Source organism: Lytechinus variegatus, chromosome 17 (assembly GCF_018143015.1).
Source record: "Lytechinus variegatus isolate NC3 chromosome 17, Lvar_3.0, whole genome shotgun sequence".
In the NCBI taxonomy this organism is placed as follows: Eukaryota; Metazoa; Echinodermata; class Echinoidea; order Temnopleuroida; family Toxopneustidae; genus Lytechinus; species Lytechinus variegatus.
This window is the reverse complement of record NC_054756.1, coordinates 16451843-16470403: the sequence shown is the minus strand read 5'-3', so window position 1 is coordinate 16470403 and position 18561 is coordinate 16451843. Positions and strand designations below refer to the sequence as shown.

General features: G+C 38.0%; 1 protein-coding gene across 3 annotated transcripts; it reads left to right on the top strand.

Moving 5' to 3' along the window:
- The first annotated feature begins 5208 nt into the window (after positions 1–5208).
- LOC121430654 (L-threonine 3-dehydrogenase, mitochondrial-like) lies at positions 5209–17706 on the top strand. 3 transcript variants are annotated; one of them, XM_041627986.1, is made up of 9 exons: positions 5209–5368; positions 6785–6859; positions 9577–9761; positions 10418–10531; positions 12341–12456; positions 13112–13318; positions 14198–14288; positions 15030–15296; positions 15592–17706. In XM_041627986.1, the coding sequence occupies exons 3-9, from the start codon at positions 9596–9598 to the stop codon at positions 15759–15761; spliced, it is 1131 nt and encodes a 376-aa protein (XP_041483920.1). In that variant the 5' UTR covers positions 5209–5368; positions 6785–6859; positions 9577–9595; the 3' UTR covers positions 15762–17706. The 3 variants fall into 3 exon arrangements, with proteins under 3 accessions (XP_041483920.1, XP_041483919.1, XP_041483918.1); XM_041627985.1 differs by lacking the exon at positions 6785–6859 and having other exon boundaries at positions 5210–5368; XM_041627984.1 differs by lacking the exons at positions 5209–5368; positions 6785–6859 and adding an exon at positions 6959–7529.
- The last annotated feature ends 855 nt before the right edge of the window (positions 17707–18561 follow it).

Sequence of the window (18561 nt, the reverse complement as noted above, 5' to 3'; positions counted from 1 at the left end):
TACACTTCTTCTCGATCTGTTTTGCGAGTTATGCACTGTCGCTAAATTGTTTGTTATCAAATCTGATCTTTCCAAGGGAAATATTCAATATATATTTGAGAATATCTTTTTACGGGACCCTCTTAATGGCGAAAAATTGAAGAAACGCTTTAGCTTCCGCTCTTCGCGCAGGGTTATTATTTTAATTTCCTCCATTGTATTCCCTTTATATGTATTCGCTCACAATCACTTTTGAAAAAAAGGTTCGAAATCACAATATTGTCAACTGAATTGGAGCTGATATAGGTACTATAGAGACAAGAGAGACGTTTCCTTTTCATATTAATTTTATATGAAACACCAAAAACTCCGCGCTACGCAGGAAACAAAATTGACCATAAAAAAAGGTTATCAAGAAAAAAATTAGGGGGGATCGTCCCCCACCTCAAATTTAGTGGGGATATGTCCCCCCGCTTCCGCCGCCTATGGGGGGGGGAGTGAACTCTCCCCTGCTTATAGATATTATGTACTACAGCAAGGGCAGATCCAGCTTTCGCTAAAGTATGAGGGGCCCGATTTCCCGGAACGGGGGCTCAAAGTTAATGCTTGTTTCTCTAACAGGGGTAATTCTAACACTTCTTAGATATAATGGGTCCGACCACTTGACCGAAGGCCCGCGAGACCTACTTTTTTTCCTTCATCAGGTGACGAGTGGTTTAAAGCGCCTCGCTGCAGCGGCGTATGTCTGTTTTCGGGGGGGGGGGGGGGGGTAGAGTCAATATACGGAGTCCCGGCCGGTAACTAAGTCCAGAAGGATTTCATTTTATTGGGCTGTGGTGAGCACGCGAATCGTGCGAAGCACCAACCATACTCCACGCATAAAAGCGCTCTCCTAGGGGGGGACGTAGACAAAATCACGAAGGAAAAAAAGCGAAATTATTAAGATGTTAACAAAATTAGAGAGGAACAGAAATGTAGAGATGGGGGGGGGGGGTTCAAGAGGAACGATAGGAGAAATTGAAAGTAAAAGAGCTATGAGAAAAGTACAGACATGACAGAGGAATAGAACTTGAAAGAATATCCAATTTATTTGAATGTGGTCTGTGTCTATCAGTGTGTGGGATGAGTGTGTGCGTTTCTATGCAAAATATGGTTAGGATATTTCTGATTTTTCTTTTTTTTTAATTTGCAACAGCCCACCTCGGATGCGGCGCCACTGTATTTGGGTTCATCAGTCTAATTGTTGTAACATTTTTGGTTTCACCTCGGTGGTGTAGATTTCTTCAGAGATTTCATTAGACGATGAAGTGAGAGGGGGATGGTGTGTCCGATTTCGTAGTATTATGAAAAGCATTTTTGCAAACTATTCCCAGTCTAATTATACTCCGGCAGAAGCTGAAATGTTATCTATAAAAAAAATAATGTTAGAAATGAATCTGTTAAAGAATAGTTGAATGAATGAATTAATTTATGAATAAATGAATAATTAGGCCTCTATTATCTTATTAACTGATTATACATCCTCGTAGCAAAAAAATGCCACCCCCCCCCCCCCGAAAAAAGGGGGAAACGTGAAAGAGAAAATAAAAATGTATAGGAGAACGTAAGACGAGCGAGAGCAGACAAGGAATAGTTCAAGGGATCGTCACATGCAGCTTCTCCCTCCAAGCACCCCCCCCCCTGAACGCGGTGCGCTCACTCAGTAATTTCACACGCGCTTCGCGTGCTGACTACCTCCCCCTTGAATTCCTAGCTTTGCCACTAATTTTAGAATTAGTTAACGGGAAGTTTTTTGTTGTGCCCCCGGGTGTGCCCCTCCCCATTTTAGGCAGAAAATGTAAGAAGAGCGGATGCAGACAAGGAACGATTCAAAGAAACGTTGGAGCTTCCGCAATTCGAATCTGTCCCCCCCCCCCCTCCTCCCCTCCGTTAACAGGCAGAGGACGTATTAAAGATGAGCGAGAGCAGGTAAAGAACAATTCAAAGGAACGTACGTCGGACCTTCCGCGCTTTTCGCGGGGGGGTGTACACTCCCCGCCCTGCACCCCCCCCCCGGAACACACTTCCCGTGCTCACTACTGCCCCCTAAACTGCAAATCCTAGTTATGCCACTAATTGTACAGACGAATTACTGGGAAATATTTGGCTCTGCCCCCTCCCCCTCAGAAAACAGGCACCTGTTACGCCGCTGCAACGAGGCTCCTTAAACACACACTCGACCGCGGCACCTGATGAAGGGGGGGGGGAGTCGGTCTCTTCGGCCTTCGGTCTCGCGGACCCTCGGTCTCGTGGGCTGTCACTTATATCTATATAGTGCGAGCACGGAGAGCAACCTAAATTTTTTTGGAAATTTCATGTACTTTGTCCTGAAAACATTCTTGGCAATGTTTGAAGTTATACGATATTACGATCGGATTACGATACATACTTCAAAAGTTAAATAATGCGAGAGCGAAGCGGGAGCTGAAAATTTTTGACATCCCGACTTAAACAAAAAAAAATTGAACAATTTTTGCAATCATGAACAGGATAGAACAATTCGAGCGGAAAAATGAGAGTTTGATGGATGTTTCAATATCAGAATTCATTCTGAAAATCAAATGGGTTTTATTGTTTGTTTGTTTGTTATTAAAGATGGGCTCAAAATGTTATTAGTTTCTTGGAAATTTGATTTTCACGATATTTACTGGTTCAAGTCTTCTTGTCTCAAATTTCTAAGCAACTGCATGACTGAGGGTGATTGATAGCGTGGGTGAGCGTCACGGGAAAGGTAGAAAATACATGACTCATGTTAATATCATTCGTTGATGTTTCATTTTCTCGTTACACGTGTCGCCTGCCCTTTAAACTGCAGGCTTTCCTGATCCTGAAATATCACAATTCCAATTTCTACTGGTAAATCTGCGTCATAAAATATAAATATAGACTCTGAATTTATTTTATGACGCAGATTTACCAGTAAAGTAATTGGAATTGGGATAGTGAAAAGGCCTACATGTCTTCTATAAAAAAGAAAGAAAGAAAGAAAAAGAGTGCATCCTGATCTTTTATCGACTATAGGTTTTGTCTCCCCCACCATGCCCACATTGATAATTTCGATCACTAGTGTACAGGTGGGGGGGGGGGGCTTGGGGGCATGGACCCTCACGACCAAGAACGAAAGGAGAAAAAAGAAAGACACGGAAAATGGGGGAAATATGATATTTTTTTAATATTATGTCGAAATCTCTCACAAAATTAGATTTGTGTCGAGGAGCCCCCGAAACCTCTCGAGATTCAGTCATTCTATTTCAGCATGGCACTGCACATGTATATATTTTAGGTTTTACACAACATCAACGCCGCATCAACGCAGTGGGAAACCCCGTAGTAAACCAAACACTCATAATATGGCAAATGTGAAAAAAAAAACTCAGGAGCTAGAAAAATGTTATGCCTTTTAAAGATGAAGTTACAATTACATGATATATTTTGGCATTATATTGAGCAATTTCACCTTTTTCCTTTTCGTTTCCTTTAGTTTTTCTTATTTTTTTCCGCCCCCGGGTACTTTGATATCTTCTTTAATTGGTTGTGGAACCATAACCCCCCCACCTGGCCTCCCACGCCCTCTGTACGCCAGTGCTTTAAAGAAATTCAAAAAAAGTAAGGGTGAAAGAACTGAAGAAGTAAAAGCATTGGCGTAGCTAGGATTTTTTTTCCTGGGAGGGCACTGGGTGGTCCTTGCTTTATCAGGGGGCACCATTTTTTCCGGTGTGTGTGTATATAAGGGCTGATCCGACTCTCGCCAATAGGGGACGGGGCCCGAAATTATCTTCACCTATATTTTTCCCGATCAGTCACTTCTTTTTTTTATTCTTATAAACCAACATAAACACGAAATAATCTCCTAAGCCTTATAAAAAGTGCGAGCGCGAAGCGCGTGCGATTTTTTTTTTTACTTTCATGTATCTTGTCTTGAAAATTTAATATTCTGGGCAATTTTATGTGTGATCCTGAACAAGATTCGTATGTAACTAAATGGTTACTGCGAACGCGAAGCACGAGCAGAAATTTAGGCTGTTCTAGCATTTTCGAAAAGGGACCAGTTAAGGACTGCTTACAGTTACCCACAAAGATGGTATATAATAATGCGAGCGCGAAGCGAGAGCAATTTTCTTTTGACATTCCAACCTAAAAAAGGGTAAGTTTAAGCACGTTTTTAATTAATGAATGGGATAGGTATGTAACTAAACAATTGATGCGAGCGCGAAGCGCGAGAGGAAGAAAATTGAGTTTTTAGACCTAAAAGTGGGACACTCTGCTCATATTTTGTAAATCATAAATAGGATATAGTTAATTGGGTATCATTAATAATGCGATCGTAAAACGTGAGCAGGTAATTATTGATATTCTGATGTGAAACTGGATAATTTAAGTACTTTCTGAATAAAGATCATGCAGGGTATCGCGCATGTTTTAGATTTAGACCTAGAATCTGGGCATTCTGAATACATTTGTTTAATGGAACATTATGGAATACATGTACACAATCATGAAAATAGGAACTTGGCAAATCAAACAATGTGACAACGCACCGTGAGCTTAAAATGCTGTAGATCATAAAACGGACATTTTAGAGAGCACTTAAATTTGTTATTGAAAAAAAATAATAAAAGCTTGATGTCCGAGCTAAAATATGTTTTATATTGACTTCAAAACTTGCTCCATATCAGCTTATTGAGCAAGATATGAATCTCATCGACAAGGTAATTCTGGCGAGAAACGCAAGCAAAAATTTTATGTAGCAACATGAAAGATTTGGGGGTTTTTTTGCAAGTCTTCCCCTCACATTATTTCATTCACTCGTCTTCCTTTTCTTATTTTCCTCTTCTTTTGTTTTTCTTCTTCTTTTCCTTTTTTCTTTTTTTTCTTTTCTTCTTTCTCCCTTTTTCCTATTTTTTTTTGCTCTGCCAATTTTTTCAGGGGGGGGGGCACCTGGGGGCACACCAAATCTCAGGGGGGCACGTGCCCCCCCCCCCAGTAGCTACGCCACTGAGTTAAAGAAAGAAAGAGAAGTGCAGCTGCATAGAAAGACGTGAACTTGAACTTGAAACAGAGATCTACCATCAAAAGGCGTGCCGGGTGGTGTGGTCCAATTCTTGTACCTGATTGGTCCATTCTCGGGGGCTTGGCCGACGTGATACCGCCGCGCCGGCCGCGCCGCCGGATCGTATTGATCATGATTTCTTACTACGCAACAATCCATGTGTGGTGCTTAATTTTCCATTCACTTGATTTGCGGGGGGAAATTGTTGGTGTTGAGCTTTTCAGAAAAGAAGGGCACAATCTGTATCTGTTCAAGGAAGTTGGATTTGTGTTATTGTTGTATAAGAAAGACTCATTTTGGGTAAGCTAAAACTAAGCAGTGCATTCAACTGAGAGCTGTTTAATTCTAATTCTCTTAATTTCCTTCAATCCTTGTATGGTACCGGTACCTGCCGAACTCGAGCGATAGTCGAACTGTGTACGTGATCGCGACCAACGCCCGAGCTCTGGGACGTTTCCCGGCCCGGTGGTCTTGGGTGTACTGACCCAGTGTGTTCGCCCACGTAACTGACAAAATAAAAACCTGAAACTGATCCTATCTGTTTTATTTCCTATGTCTTAAAATCTATGAATCAGATAGATAAATGTTTTTATAGTGATAATTCATGGATTTACTTTGTCTTTGCAACAATTGATCATTTGAATTTTGATGAAGTGTGTGTGTGTGTATAAACTAGATCTATTTGAGTTTTGTCAGACGTGTATCAATCAGATATGATTATTTACGTCTGGGACCGACCTTTAATGTCACCATCCGAAAGACGTGACCAGGGCTCGAACCTCTGCATCAATTTGTAACTTCCCAACAGCTTGGATTACAGGCGCACGCCACAACGCCCAGTTGTCTAACTAGTCTAACTAGGCCTAGACCCCGGGGGGGCACTCAGTATATAATGCATAGTGGGTATGTGCCGCGGAGGGGACCCCCATTTTCACACTCAAATTTCCGTTCCAAGGCATAGCATTTTTGCCTTGTTGAGAAAAAGAACAAAGGAAGCCGCTCCAAGGCATAGCATTTTCTTCTTATCGAGAAAAAAGAAGAGGGAAATCCGCTCCAAAGCTTCGCATATTTTTCGTTACGCCGCTCCGATCGCATTGAATGAGTCGAATTTTGGTGAAAAGCGGCCGCAGAGCTCCCCGGCGGAGGCCGCGCTAGCTGCATCATGCACGCATGACCGTTCCATAGGGATGCATACGCACTCACACGCTGGCGATCCGTTCCAAGGACCCCCGTTTTCACAAACATTTGTCGTTCCGAAGCCCGTTCCGAGGACCCTCCTTTTTACAATAAGCCCGCTCCAAGGCCCCCGTTTTTTGTCTCGCCCGCGGCACACCCCCACCACATTTTTGGTCGAGTGCCCCCCCCCGGGGCCTAGACTATATACATGTAGGCCTAGTCTAACTCTAACTTAGGACCCGGCGTTACGTAAGATCTAGATCTATTCTAGACTAATCAGATCTAGTCTAGATGTACAGTAGATCTACATGCACTTGGACTTGAGTTGGGCTTGAAGTGTGAAAGAACTCGAGAGTGAAATTTAAAGTTTAAGGACTTGTCTTGTCTTTCCGTTAATGCCTACAATCAGTATCTACATGTACATGCACTTTGTTTAATTTAGACTTACAGGCTACATATACCATATTCATTTGCGGTCAGCTCTCAGGAGGGTGAGGATTCTTTTTTTATTGTCTTCTTTTCTTCTGTTTATTACATCAGCATCAGCAATATACGGAAGAGAAGGTAGTCCTGAAAGTCTTCCGGTCGCTTCTTACAGATGCTACAGCTTTGAGGGTACGCTAAAGAAAGAGTTGGATCACGTGCTACATAGTGAAAGTTGGACCAATGAATGTCCAATAGTCTTTTGAATGTATTTAGACTAGACAGGGGGGGGGGTTGTAAACAGGTACTGTACTAGACCAAAAGTTTGGTCTTTGTTATTTGTTCTTCTGAACTCTGTTGTCTGCACTCACAAATTACAGAGACCGAATTTCTTACTTGATTTTGTACAGGGACTCAATGGCAGATATTGCAAAGTTAAAAAGAACCCCCACAAACAAGTTTAATCTGATCATTATTACCAAAGTACATAACCTATTATGAGGGCCATATTTGTATGGTCCCTTTGAACTAATTTCTTACCCTATATTACTGCCTGGAAAATGGTTAACATCAATTTCTTCATGAGATTCCAATCACTTTTTGTAGCCTGTAAGCTGCCATCTTGGTTCTGAATATTCATGAAAGTGACAACAGACTCCACCCCTCGTCACTTACAGTGCCCGGATGTTTCCATGAGTTGAATGTTTGTTGCTTGCGTATGATGGACAAGCAATTCAACCCGAGATAGAAGGGATGATCTGATTGGCCAATGGTTTCGACCCAAAAGTTTTTCCAATGGCCATATGTTTGTGTATTATAACACCATCAGATATACTGGGAGTTTACGACAGCTGAACTCGAAGTAAGGCACTGCTTTTTTTTTCCTTTTAAGTGTATTTTTTATGTTTTGGTGCTTTTAGGACCAAAAGGGAATAATTATTAGCTTTACTGGGATCTAGTTCTTTTTATTTAAAATTTAGAATAAAGTGAAAAATTAAAGATCTCGTGGCGGGTTTTATCGAAGAAATTAATTACTAGCCATTTATTGCAGACTTACATGTACTTTGGCCAGTCAAATAGTTGTCCATGGACACTTTAGAACCTACAACGACCAGTAAAACTTGCTGTTTTACGTGTATCATAACCATTTTGCAGGGCCCAGATTTAGTATAAGTTCATTGCAGTCACTAAACAAGGATCAGTATTTTTCTCTAATTTTCCTGCTTTTATATAACCAAAATATCATGCAGGTGAACTTCCCCTTTAATATCTTTCTTTCTGTAGAGTAGAAAGCAGGATGTTAGATTAATTGATCGCAGACCTATCTTTGAAACAACAAATGTGGTGTATGACTGATACCATGATGACATTATTCATAGGTTATAACTGGTACCATGAACACACCATGTGTCTTTGTGGACTCATCAACTCTCTGCACCCCTAATTTATCGCTTGAGATCTGAATTAGCTCTCTTACACACTTGCTGGTATGACGATAATGATCATATACATGTATATTCAGAATGTGCTATATATGACTGATACCATGATGACATTATTTGAATTTTTTAATTGAAAAACGATTTTGTGCAAAGTTTGTGAAAAAAATCACCAATCATTCTCTACTTATTTTTTTTATTATCAAAATTTATTCGATTTTTTAGAGAGTACATACATGTACAATGTACATGTATATAGATTTGTCTTCCATTGTTTTCCTTTCTTTTTTGTACAAGTTTTTTTTTATTTGAATGATCTTGTACATGTAGTTCATTCAATTTGGCAGTATATTGATGATTTTAAATTTTGTAGTTTGTACAGTGTCTTAATTTACAAAAGAATTATCATGAACTATTTATCATTATTATTTTGTGTATTGTATTCATTACCTTTATTGTGGGGCGGGGGGGGGGGGGGGGTTTGTTTCTGCACTTCATTCAAAATTAATTTATGTTTGTATACATTTATATGTACAGTGTGCACATACAATAATAAGATTTACTACATGAAATCACTCAAGATATAGTTTGCGATGTGATATATGTTCTGTATGATTTCCAGGAATTAGTAATTTAATCCTAGGGCATTATTTTCTTTTTATTTTCAACAGCCATGCAGGATGAGGAAAATCCTGTTCTTGAAAGCAAAACCAGTTGTTCAAAACTTTTTTTTAATCTATCTGGAATAGTCTCTGTGTCAATGTCTGTACATGTTATGAGTTTTCAAAAATAAGCCAAAAACATATTTTCTCAATATTATCCCTAAGTAAGTTATATTTTTGTAAGCACTTTGAGAGCAGAATTTTATTTATTGTCATTGTGAAGTGCTTTGAGCATGTTAACGTAAAGCGCTACATTATGTATATTTAATGTATACTAGTCATACAGTCTCATTATGTCTGCAAAAATGGAATTTCTGATATTGTGGTCTGCAAATAAACATTATAACAGTATGCTTGATACTACTTCATTAAATGGCTTTTAAAGAATTTTGATTATTTTTTTCAATAATAACTCTTTGCATGTACCTGTTGAATTTGTAAGCCTGCACTAAGTAAATACATGTAAACCAACAATGTTTATCAAGAAATGTTTACAGAGTATACAAGATCCCATTCACATTATTTGCACAAAGACCTTAGCCACTACTGTACCGATTTGGTTTGTAAAGTTTGTATTAGCTTATTTTCTATACTTATCAATCAAACATTTCAAACATTGCATTCTTTGGTTTTCAAAATTAAGAAAAGAAAAAAAAACATACACTGTAGAATGAAACACTACCATGCGCAGTTGTAAAGAAATATTGCATATGAATTATAGATTTCCTTGGATATTTTTACAGCCTGCAATTTTATTTTCATTAATTGAAAAAAAAAAACATTTTTCTGAATCTCTTCTTACATGTAGATATCAATCTGCAGACAGGATGACATCAACGATGTGGAGGTCGGCACTGCGAACGTTTACCAAAAAGATTCTCCACACCAACAGTGTGAGGGCGCCCCAGATCCGGTTCCTTTCAGGGTCTACTGCGTTTTGTCAGTCCTACTCCCCTATCGGTAGTCTAGACCAACCTAGAATTCTTATTACAGGTGAGAGATACTAGTGTGATAAATGGCAGAAGAATGGTTTGGGAGGTAAAAACAGAGCCATTTTGCCTTCGAGTGATTCCAAATTCTATGCAATGTTACTTTATGATGCAATGTATGTCTTGTCTAAGTTAATTCCCATGTCTTAGCTAAATTGCTAATGTGGTAACACAAAGTTTCTTGCTGCTTACATACATGTAAGTCCACTCCTTTCTGCCATGTTACCTGCTGTAGCTATGTCGACTTATCATTTTCTTCTAACTTGACCTGGCCAGATACCTTTTGTCGTCATATTGACTTGGTGACATGATATGGCTAGATGTAAAGATGTTTGATGCTATCTGGTGTGTTCAACAAATATACATGTATACTGTTACCAATGCTATTCATCTCCAATACATGGAGATACAGTGCACGTACCAGTATTAACGCACAAAGTCATCAATGTGGGTATTGACCGGGGGGGTGTCACTACATGTAGTTGAAGTTTCCAATTGAATTTGGTAGAGTTGTACAGTAGTCCAGGGGAGAGGGTACTTACGTGTACATTGCAGCACATCCCTAGCATTGTGCATTATCTCCCAGTAAATTCTGCTGTCATTGAAGTTTCAATTATCCAATCATAATAGTCATATCCAATTTTTAAATTAAATTTGCAGGGGGTCTTGGTCAGCTTGGTCAGGGGTTAGCGAAGGTGCTGAGAAAGAGATACGGTCGAGACAACGTTATTCTGACAGACATCGTCAAACCTCCCAGGCACATTGTGGATGCAGGTGTGTAAATTTTGTTTGGAATTAAATTTTACCATTTCTCTGAATATCCTAAATGCAAAAAAAAAGTGTGGATGAAGAAAAAAAATTTACAGAAAAAAATTAATCCATTTCCAGTGCATCATGGAAGTGCTGTTTCTGAATAAAACCAGCCATTTATTGAAAGAGGCTAAAATGTGAGAAGTCATAGAGAAAGCATGCATTGCTTGGATTAGATTTTACAAGGAATAATCTATTATTTATATATGATTTAATGCCCAGGTTTTGAAATATTGCACTGTAATGTACACGAACCCGTACTTACATATATGCACAAGCAATGACAAGTGTACTCCCAGACGAAGCCTTGAGTTGTGTTATGTAATTGGTGCTGGTATGTCTAGATTGTCCTGTAAGATGATAGTCTCACCAACCAGTCAAGTTTTGAACTTAATATTAATTTTTACCATATACTCCTGATACACTGATACAGGATGTTACTTTGGAGTTAACAATCGTGAGACTTGTAGGTCGAATTATGATTGATCTACAGAACTTTGGAAACCTGAAGTACATGAAAACGACCATCTTGTGCTCTGTCAAATTTACGCTTTCTGATTATTTCATTTTTTAAAAATGTACTAGTATATTTGGTACAATTGTCGCAGAGTTCATTAATGAATGTTTGTCCTCCATTTAACATAGATGAACACACTATGACTGCGTTATTTTTTTATACAGCAAAATTCAAATTAAGTCACGCTTGTAGCTGGCCAGTCTAGTGCAGAAGCCAATCCAGAATTGACAGGGGCAGTTGTATTTATCAAATTCTCTCAAGGTTTCTGTGCTGAAAGCATTACACTGTATATAGTATCTTCGGCTTGAAGTCAAATTTTCTAGGTGACCACTTTGAATGGCTATGAAACCAAATGAAATTTTTTATTCATGTGAATCGCAAACAAAGAAACTTTTAGAAACACCTGCATGCACAAACTGAATTGTAAAATGTGAGTTTTTAAAGTGAGAGCTGATAGCAGTGAAGTTGTTACATTCATGAGTGATTTTCTGGTATTTTTTCTTTGAATTCCATTGTCATACTTCATTGCATTTGCATTTACTACAAAAGAAATAAGAGTGCAAATGAAAAGGCTTTGGAGGATTTTACGGTTCATTTGGTCCAGTGACAAGGAAAATCTGCAAAAGGCAGAGCCAAACATGAAAGCTGTAACCTCGAAAACTTAATAAACCCTAATCCTTATATTTACATTGTACTGAAGGCTGAACCAATAACTTTATTCCAATGCTAACTTTAACCCTAGTATGCTCTCAGAAATCTTATGGGAGCAATTTTCGCCGGGACAAATGTTCGTGTCATCAATTTAAATACAAACAAGACATTGCATTTTGAAGTGAATAGGCTATTGTGATCAACATCTAAAGAATCATCACAGCCAAGATTATCATTTAAAGATATCCACTGATAAATACATGAAAAAGAAAAAGTGAATTTGCTGTCGTTTCAAGCACATATTTTCTTGACAAAGGGCAACGCATATGTGCTTGAAACGTTGAGAATAACAGTTCTTTTAAGGGCCATTATCAGAAATACAAGCCAACCATCTTTTTCAAGACTAACTTAAATCGTATAACCGCAAATCTCTCCATCCAATAATGATAGGGGGAAAAAAAGAAAAGAAAAATACAGGCTATTAATGGCCTTTAGAATTTGTAGGTTAAACAAATCTACTTGATGAATGACCATCCATGCACTTTTAAAGATACTTGTGTACTTGTTTTTACCTAGCATTGATAATATTATGTGTATTCTTGCAGGTCCATATGCATTTGTTGATGTACTGGATTTCAGAAATCTCCAAGAGATAATCGTCAATGAGAGCATCGACTGGATGGTTCATTTTAGTGCAGTTCTTAGTGCTGTTGGTGAACAGGTAACCAATGTTTAACCTTCAGTTAACTGGGGACTATGCCACAACGCAAAATTTTTATTACTGCGTTGCTGGCTGACTTTTTATCTTGCACATCGTTTTAGACTATTTTTTTTTTATAAAAATAGGATTCACTGTTATGCTGCTGCATAACTCTTTATTGATGCATGTCAAGCTTGGGCGTAAATCCATGACGTTATACTATTCAAGTGGAGGGGGAGACAAGAAATCATCACCCCCCCCCCCCCGAACTATACATGAATGTTCACCTCTTGGATTTATGCCAGTAAAGTTAACCCCCAAATTGCTCAAAAATATGTTTGGGTGTATAAAATCAATGTGCATTGTATTTTCAACAAAAAATCATAAATGCAAGGGTATTTTTTACTTTTGCTGATTTAAATGGATTTGTTTTATGATTGTATATGATCGCAAAAGGGTCCCAGAAAAGTTTCATCAAAAAAACAAAAAACAAAGTTCATGTTATATAATTGTACAGATCAAGATTATAAATGATTATGTGACAATTCATCTTGGTTTTACAAACTTTCTCTTTCTCATGAAATCAGTGTTCAATACAACTACTTCAATTTATCTTATATATGTTTCAAAATTTTAAAAAGCATGGGCAAACTCCTTTTATTGATGTCTTATTTAGAATGTTCCATTGGCCATCAAAGTCAACATCCAAGGTCTTCACAATGTGATGGAGCTTGCCAAGATGTATGAGCTCCGCATCTTCTGTCCCAGTACCATCGGTGCCTTCGGACCACAGTCGCCCCGTGAGTTGACCCCTGACCTGACCATTCAGAGGCCCAGGACAATCTATGGTGTGGCTAAGGTCCATGCAGAACTCTTAGGAGAGGTAAAGATATTCATTTTAAATGATTGACTCATTGTGTTTAATTCATTTCAAGTAACATTTCAACAACCAGTACTGACCGCACAGAAACGTTAGCGCTATCAGTGGACTAAAAGAGGCCCTGTTACAGCAGGTAATGTGGCGGCTATGCCTAATGTTACAACAGTGCATTGCTTAACATTGAAATAAATGTTTTGACGTAACAATCATAAAGTTGTGACTGAGCTTACTGTTTGTGCTCTTTTAGGCTAACAACGTGTCTGTGCGGTCGGCACTGGTCAATACAGCAATAAACCAGCAAAACTTGACACTTTGGTTTCATTTTGAAAAAGCAGCCCTTCTATTTCTAATTTACCATAAGTCTCTGACTGCTCTTATTATGATTTAACCTCCTGAATCAGTATGACATGATACTGCCCCCCTTCTCTCTTTCATACTGTTGCTATCATATATGTAGGTTTGATGGAAGACATCATATCTCTGACAGTCTGACTGCTCTTATTTTGAATGATGTAACAATTTGAACCACTTTGACATGAAAATGTCCCTTTTCCCTCCTTTTCTTCGCAGTATAACCATCATAGGTTTAGTGAAGACTTGAGCTCTATGAATGCTCTTATAAACCTTCTGAATCACAATATGATTCTCTTCTTCTCCTGTTCTCCTTCATAGTATTACCATCATAAGTTTAGTGTAGACTTCAGATCTCTGACTGCTCTTATTAAATCAAATGTCATAAACTTCTGAATCACTGTGAAATGATTCTCTCAATTTCTCACGTCACAAGTTTGGTGAAGACTTCAGCGCGATGAACACTCTTCTCACCATCTGTATCACTTAATGTGACATGTGATTATATTCTTCTCTTGTTCTCCTTCATAGTATTACCATCACAAGTTTGGTGTAGACTTCAGATCTCTGAGGTTACCAGGGGTCATCTCTGGGGACACTGCCCCAGGCGGGGGTACAACAGGTAAATACAGTGAGACCCTGAGGGGGTGTGCACTGCCTATACATAAGGTGGACAGTACTGGACACTATATTTGTTTTGTACAAAAGTGCATTAAAGGTTTTTTTTTCATGATCACCTGCATTATTTAGGGTGGAGAAAGTGTGACAAATACTTGTTCAGTGTATAAGTACTCTGAGATTGAAGCAAAATTACTATGAGTTTGGTGTCCTCCTTGTAATGACAGTTTGCCTTTTTTCTTCTTTGTTGTATAGAGCTTAACTAAATTAAGAATGGGCCATTTCATCAATAACCAATAACAATCATGGTGACATGGGCTGTCAGGCAATCAAGGTCTCCAGACAGCCCTTACCATAACGTCAAGGTTACACATTTGTAAGGCTTTATGAAATAAGACCCTGGACTTGTCTCTTAGTTCTTGCAATGAAATAATTCTTTTGCTGTCATTGAAACACAAAAAAAGTGGTGAGTGCTTTGAAAAAATAACAAATGTTTTTCCAGGGCTTAAATTCAAGATCATGATGCCCTGTTGACTCACCTTGATGCCCATTAGCCGTGGATACTTGTTGTGACCTGTTTATTTTTCCAAATTTGATTCGATTTGATTCATTGATTTCTGTTTCACCGTTATGACATACCAATGTCAAATACATTACAAGACATACATGTAATATATATAACACAATTATAGATTTTAAGGAACACAATTCTTATAAACCTCTACTGCCATCCCCTACATTCCAGATTATGCTGTTTCCATATTTGACCATGCTCTTCAGTCCGGCCACTTTGACTGTTACCTGCGTTCGGACACCGTGCTCCCCATGATTTACATCAAGGATTGTCTCCGAGCCATCGTTGAGATGCTGGAAGCTCCGGAGGAGTTGCTCGGGTTACGGACCTACAACATCAATGCCATCAGCTTCAATCCTGAGGAGATAGCGGAAGCCATCAGGAAATACATCCCAGAGTTCACGGTGGACTATAAACCAGATGACAGACAGAGTATCGGTAAGATATAAACTCGGTGGGTGTTTCATACAGTTTTGTAGAGGCGTTGTGGCACGTTGGTAAAGTCTCTTAACTCCGAACCATAAGGTCTGGGGTTCTAATCCCACAGCAGCACTTGCTTCCTTTTGGCATTCATATACATTTGCCATTAACCATGCCGAAGTAAATGGAATTCCCTGAATGTATTAGTTTTGAAAATGTAGCAAGAATAGCCCAGTATGAATGTGAAGTTGAATCATTTATTTCCAAACCTTATTGGTTGATTAAACGTTTATTTTTCTACTTTTTTTTCTAGCGGACTCATGGCCCAAACGCCTTGACGACGCCCAGGCAAGGCAGGATTGGAAATGGACCCACAGATACGACATGGATGCCTTAGTCCAGGTCATGTTAGAGGTCGTCAGCAAGCGTCTTGGGATCTCGACATCAACGACCACCACAACGAAAGCTACTGGAGTGCAGTGATTAAAACTGAAATATTTATTCACTTCTTTGGTGTGAAGTCTTCTGCATAAAGTATTTAAAAAAGTTTTGCAGACACACAATGGCTTTTCATCCTTTAATACAAAGCAACTGGGACTTGCCACTAATGTTATGACTATGATGACCGCTGCAGTGGAAATCACATATATGCAGAAGATCGAGGAGTTAGTCATGTGTGAATGATATGAAGAAGTATATTTTTACAAGGTAGAAATCAAAGAAGAAATGAAAGTTATGCATTTATGCTCTTTCTTTTTATACACTTCTGTACAGAATATTGTAATATGATATTTAACAGGGTGAGTAGGTGTAATCAGAATTATAGTTCATCTACTGTTAGTGGTGTCAAGACCAGGTGGGTGTTTCATTTAATAGCTGGGGGCCATTTCATAAAGCTGTTTGTAAGTTAAGAGCGACTTTAAGAATGGCTGGCGATTCCTTCTTACCCGCTAAAACATCGCCAATAAATATACCATTTTCGACAAGAAGGGATCACCAGTCGTTCTTAAAGTTGCTCTTAACTTACAACAGCTTTATGAAACATCCACTAGTTCGTATGTTAAGAGCGACTTCAAGAACGACTGGTGATCCTTTCTTACGTGTTAAATAATTACCAATGAACATTCAATGGTGAATATGACTTACTACAAGAAAGAATCATTAGTTGTTCTTAAAGTCACTCTTAACCTTTAAACAGCTTTAAGAAACGGCCACCAGTCCTTGGAGAGTTTCAGCAGATAGATTGTTTTTAGACAAAACAAATTCAATAAGTTCAACTTATATTTTGTAGCTATGATATAATTGTAAATGAATTCTATTTATAATGATAGTTCAATATCAAATGAATTGAGTGAGACCATTAAGGCTCCTGAAATTTTGTGAGATTATCGACAATTAACAGTCTAGTTCAATTATTTAAACAAATTATTAGACATGAACTCATCTATTTTGGCCTCTTCGGACAGTTGGTGATGACGTGATTGCTGAAGATATGCCACGGCCGCACTAGGTCTAGATTCGATAGCTTAAGTAATGGTTTCATTTGAAAGTCTTTGAAATCAATGCTGTATATATTGTCATAGATAGATCTAGTAAGTTATAATATAGTTTACGTAGAGTAATGTATTGAAATATGTAATCTAGGCTGAAAACAGAGAATGCTGAAAATTGTCAGTGGATGGTCAAGTGTACAATTGTTTATTTAGAATTACCGTGTCTGTAGATATGTCATGCTTACAGGTATTTCTATTCATTTCATGGAATCATTTGGCACAGAATTTCAGGACTACCTGGAAGGTAGTATTTGAAAATTCTGTTCCAACTCCTTTTGAGTTTATACCGCACCTGATTGTTTTGGTTGATACAGTATTCAACATTTATAACCGTCAGTTTTCATTCACATACCACCAATTTATTTTGTTTGAATTGTAGGTACATCTTGTTTCCATTTCTGATTTTATAGATTTGCATTTTTTGGGGAAAGTATTCATGTCTTCTATTTATGCAGGATTTTTTTTGGTTGTTCTAGTGTGTGCAATCTGCAATATGTCAGCAACAGTGGTCTTTTCATTTTTTTCGACGTCATGACTTCATTTCTAGCTCACAGAGTTATACCTGGGAGAGAATTTGCTCAATAATTATTAGGTTTATACAATCTCCGATTAATCTCCTGTTAACATAAGTATGTGCTTGTGTATACATTTCCAAGGATTATTTGTAGTTTTGTGAAGAATGATTACCGGAACGATTTTATTCGTCTGTCGATGGTATCTCATTTAATTGGTCAATCAAAATGAGAAATCCTTATCCCATCTTAAACTAAATATTTATCTTAAAATGAGGCTGAATGAATCTTATGCTTGACATTATTTCACTTGTATTTATCAAGAGCAGGCACAAGATTTAACAGAAGATAAAATCTAATGAATAATGGAAGCTGAATGAAGATTGCAATTGTTCTTGATAATTTCAAGTTGAAAAATGTCAAGCATGTCTGTATTCAGCGCCATTTTTAGATTCTGCGACACCAACCCTTCATTCCATTCACATTTATATTTATGTGCTATAGATTATTCAGCATTAGCATACCTTTTGAATGCATCAAATTTTCACCATCATCTTATTTATGCATCTTTTTAAGATTTAACTTATTCTTAACTTATTCAGAAACAGGGTATTCAATGATAATTGAGAGAAAAATACACAAGAGTCTTTTACCTAGAGGTTGATGCAAATAGCTTTGTTAATTCATTTTCATCTTTCCAGTACTTTGTAGTTGTATGGTGTATATTTATAATCATCTACGAGTGCTTGTATGTTGTCAAAAGTGATTATATATTCTTCATCCATTTATTCACCAGATTTCTGACACCGTTTCGTTTAACTTGTGATCAATAACATGCCACAAACTTCTGTTGTATGCTACTGAAATCATGGCTTTTGATTGGCTAAGATAATATTTGTCAAAGAATTCATGTTCTTTTATGAAAGCAACCTTCGTGGAACTGTCTACTTTCCGTACACATCTCAGAGTGTATTTAAAACTTTGTCAGAAAGAAGATGAAAAGGAATTTTAAATTATGCACATATAGAGAGGTATTTCAAGAAGCTTGCAAGTCAAACTTAGGCTTTGACATAAATTAAATGTCAAGGAGGCTGTTTCACAAAAAAGTTTGAATGTGACTGAAGTCATGTTTCAAGTGCCAATGTGCACATGATATTCATTAGTGTATTGATATATGCACCGTAATATGAGTCTTCTTAGTACGATCTGCCACAGTGA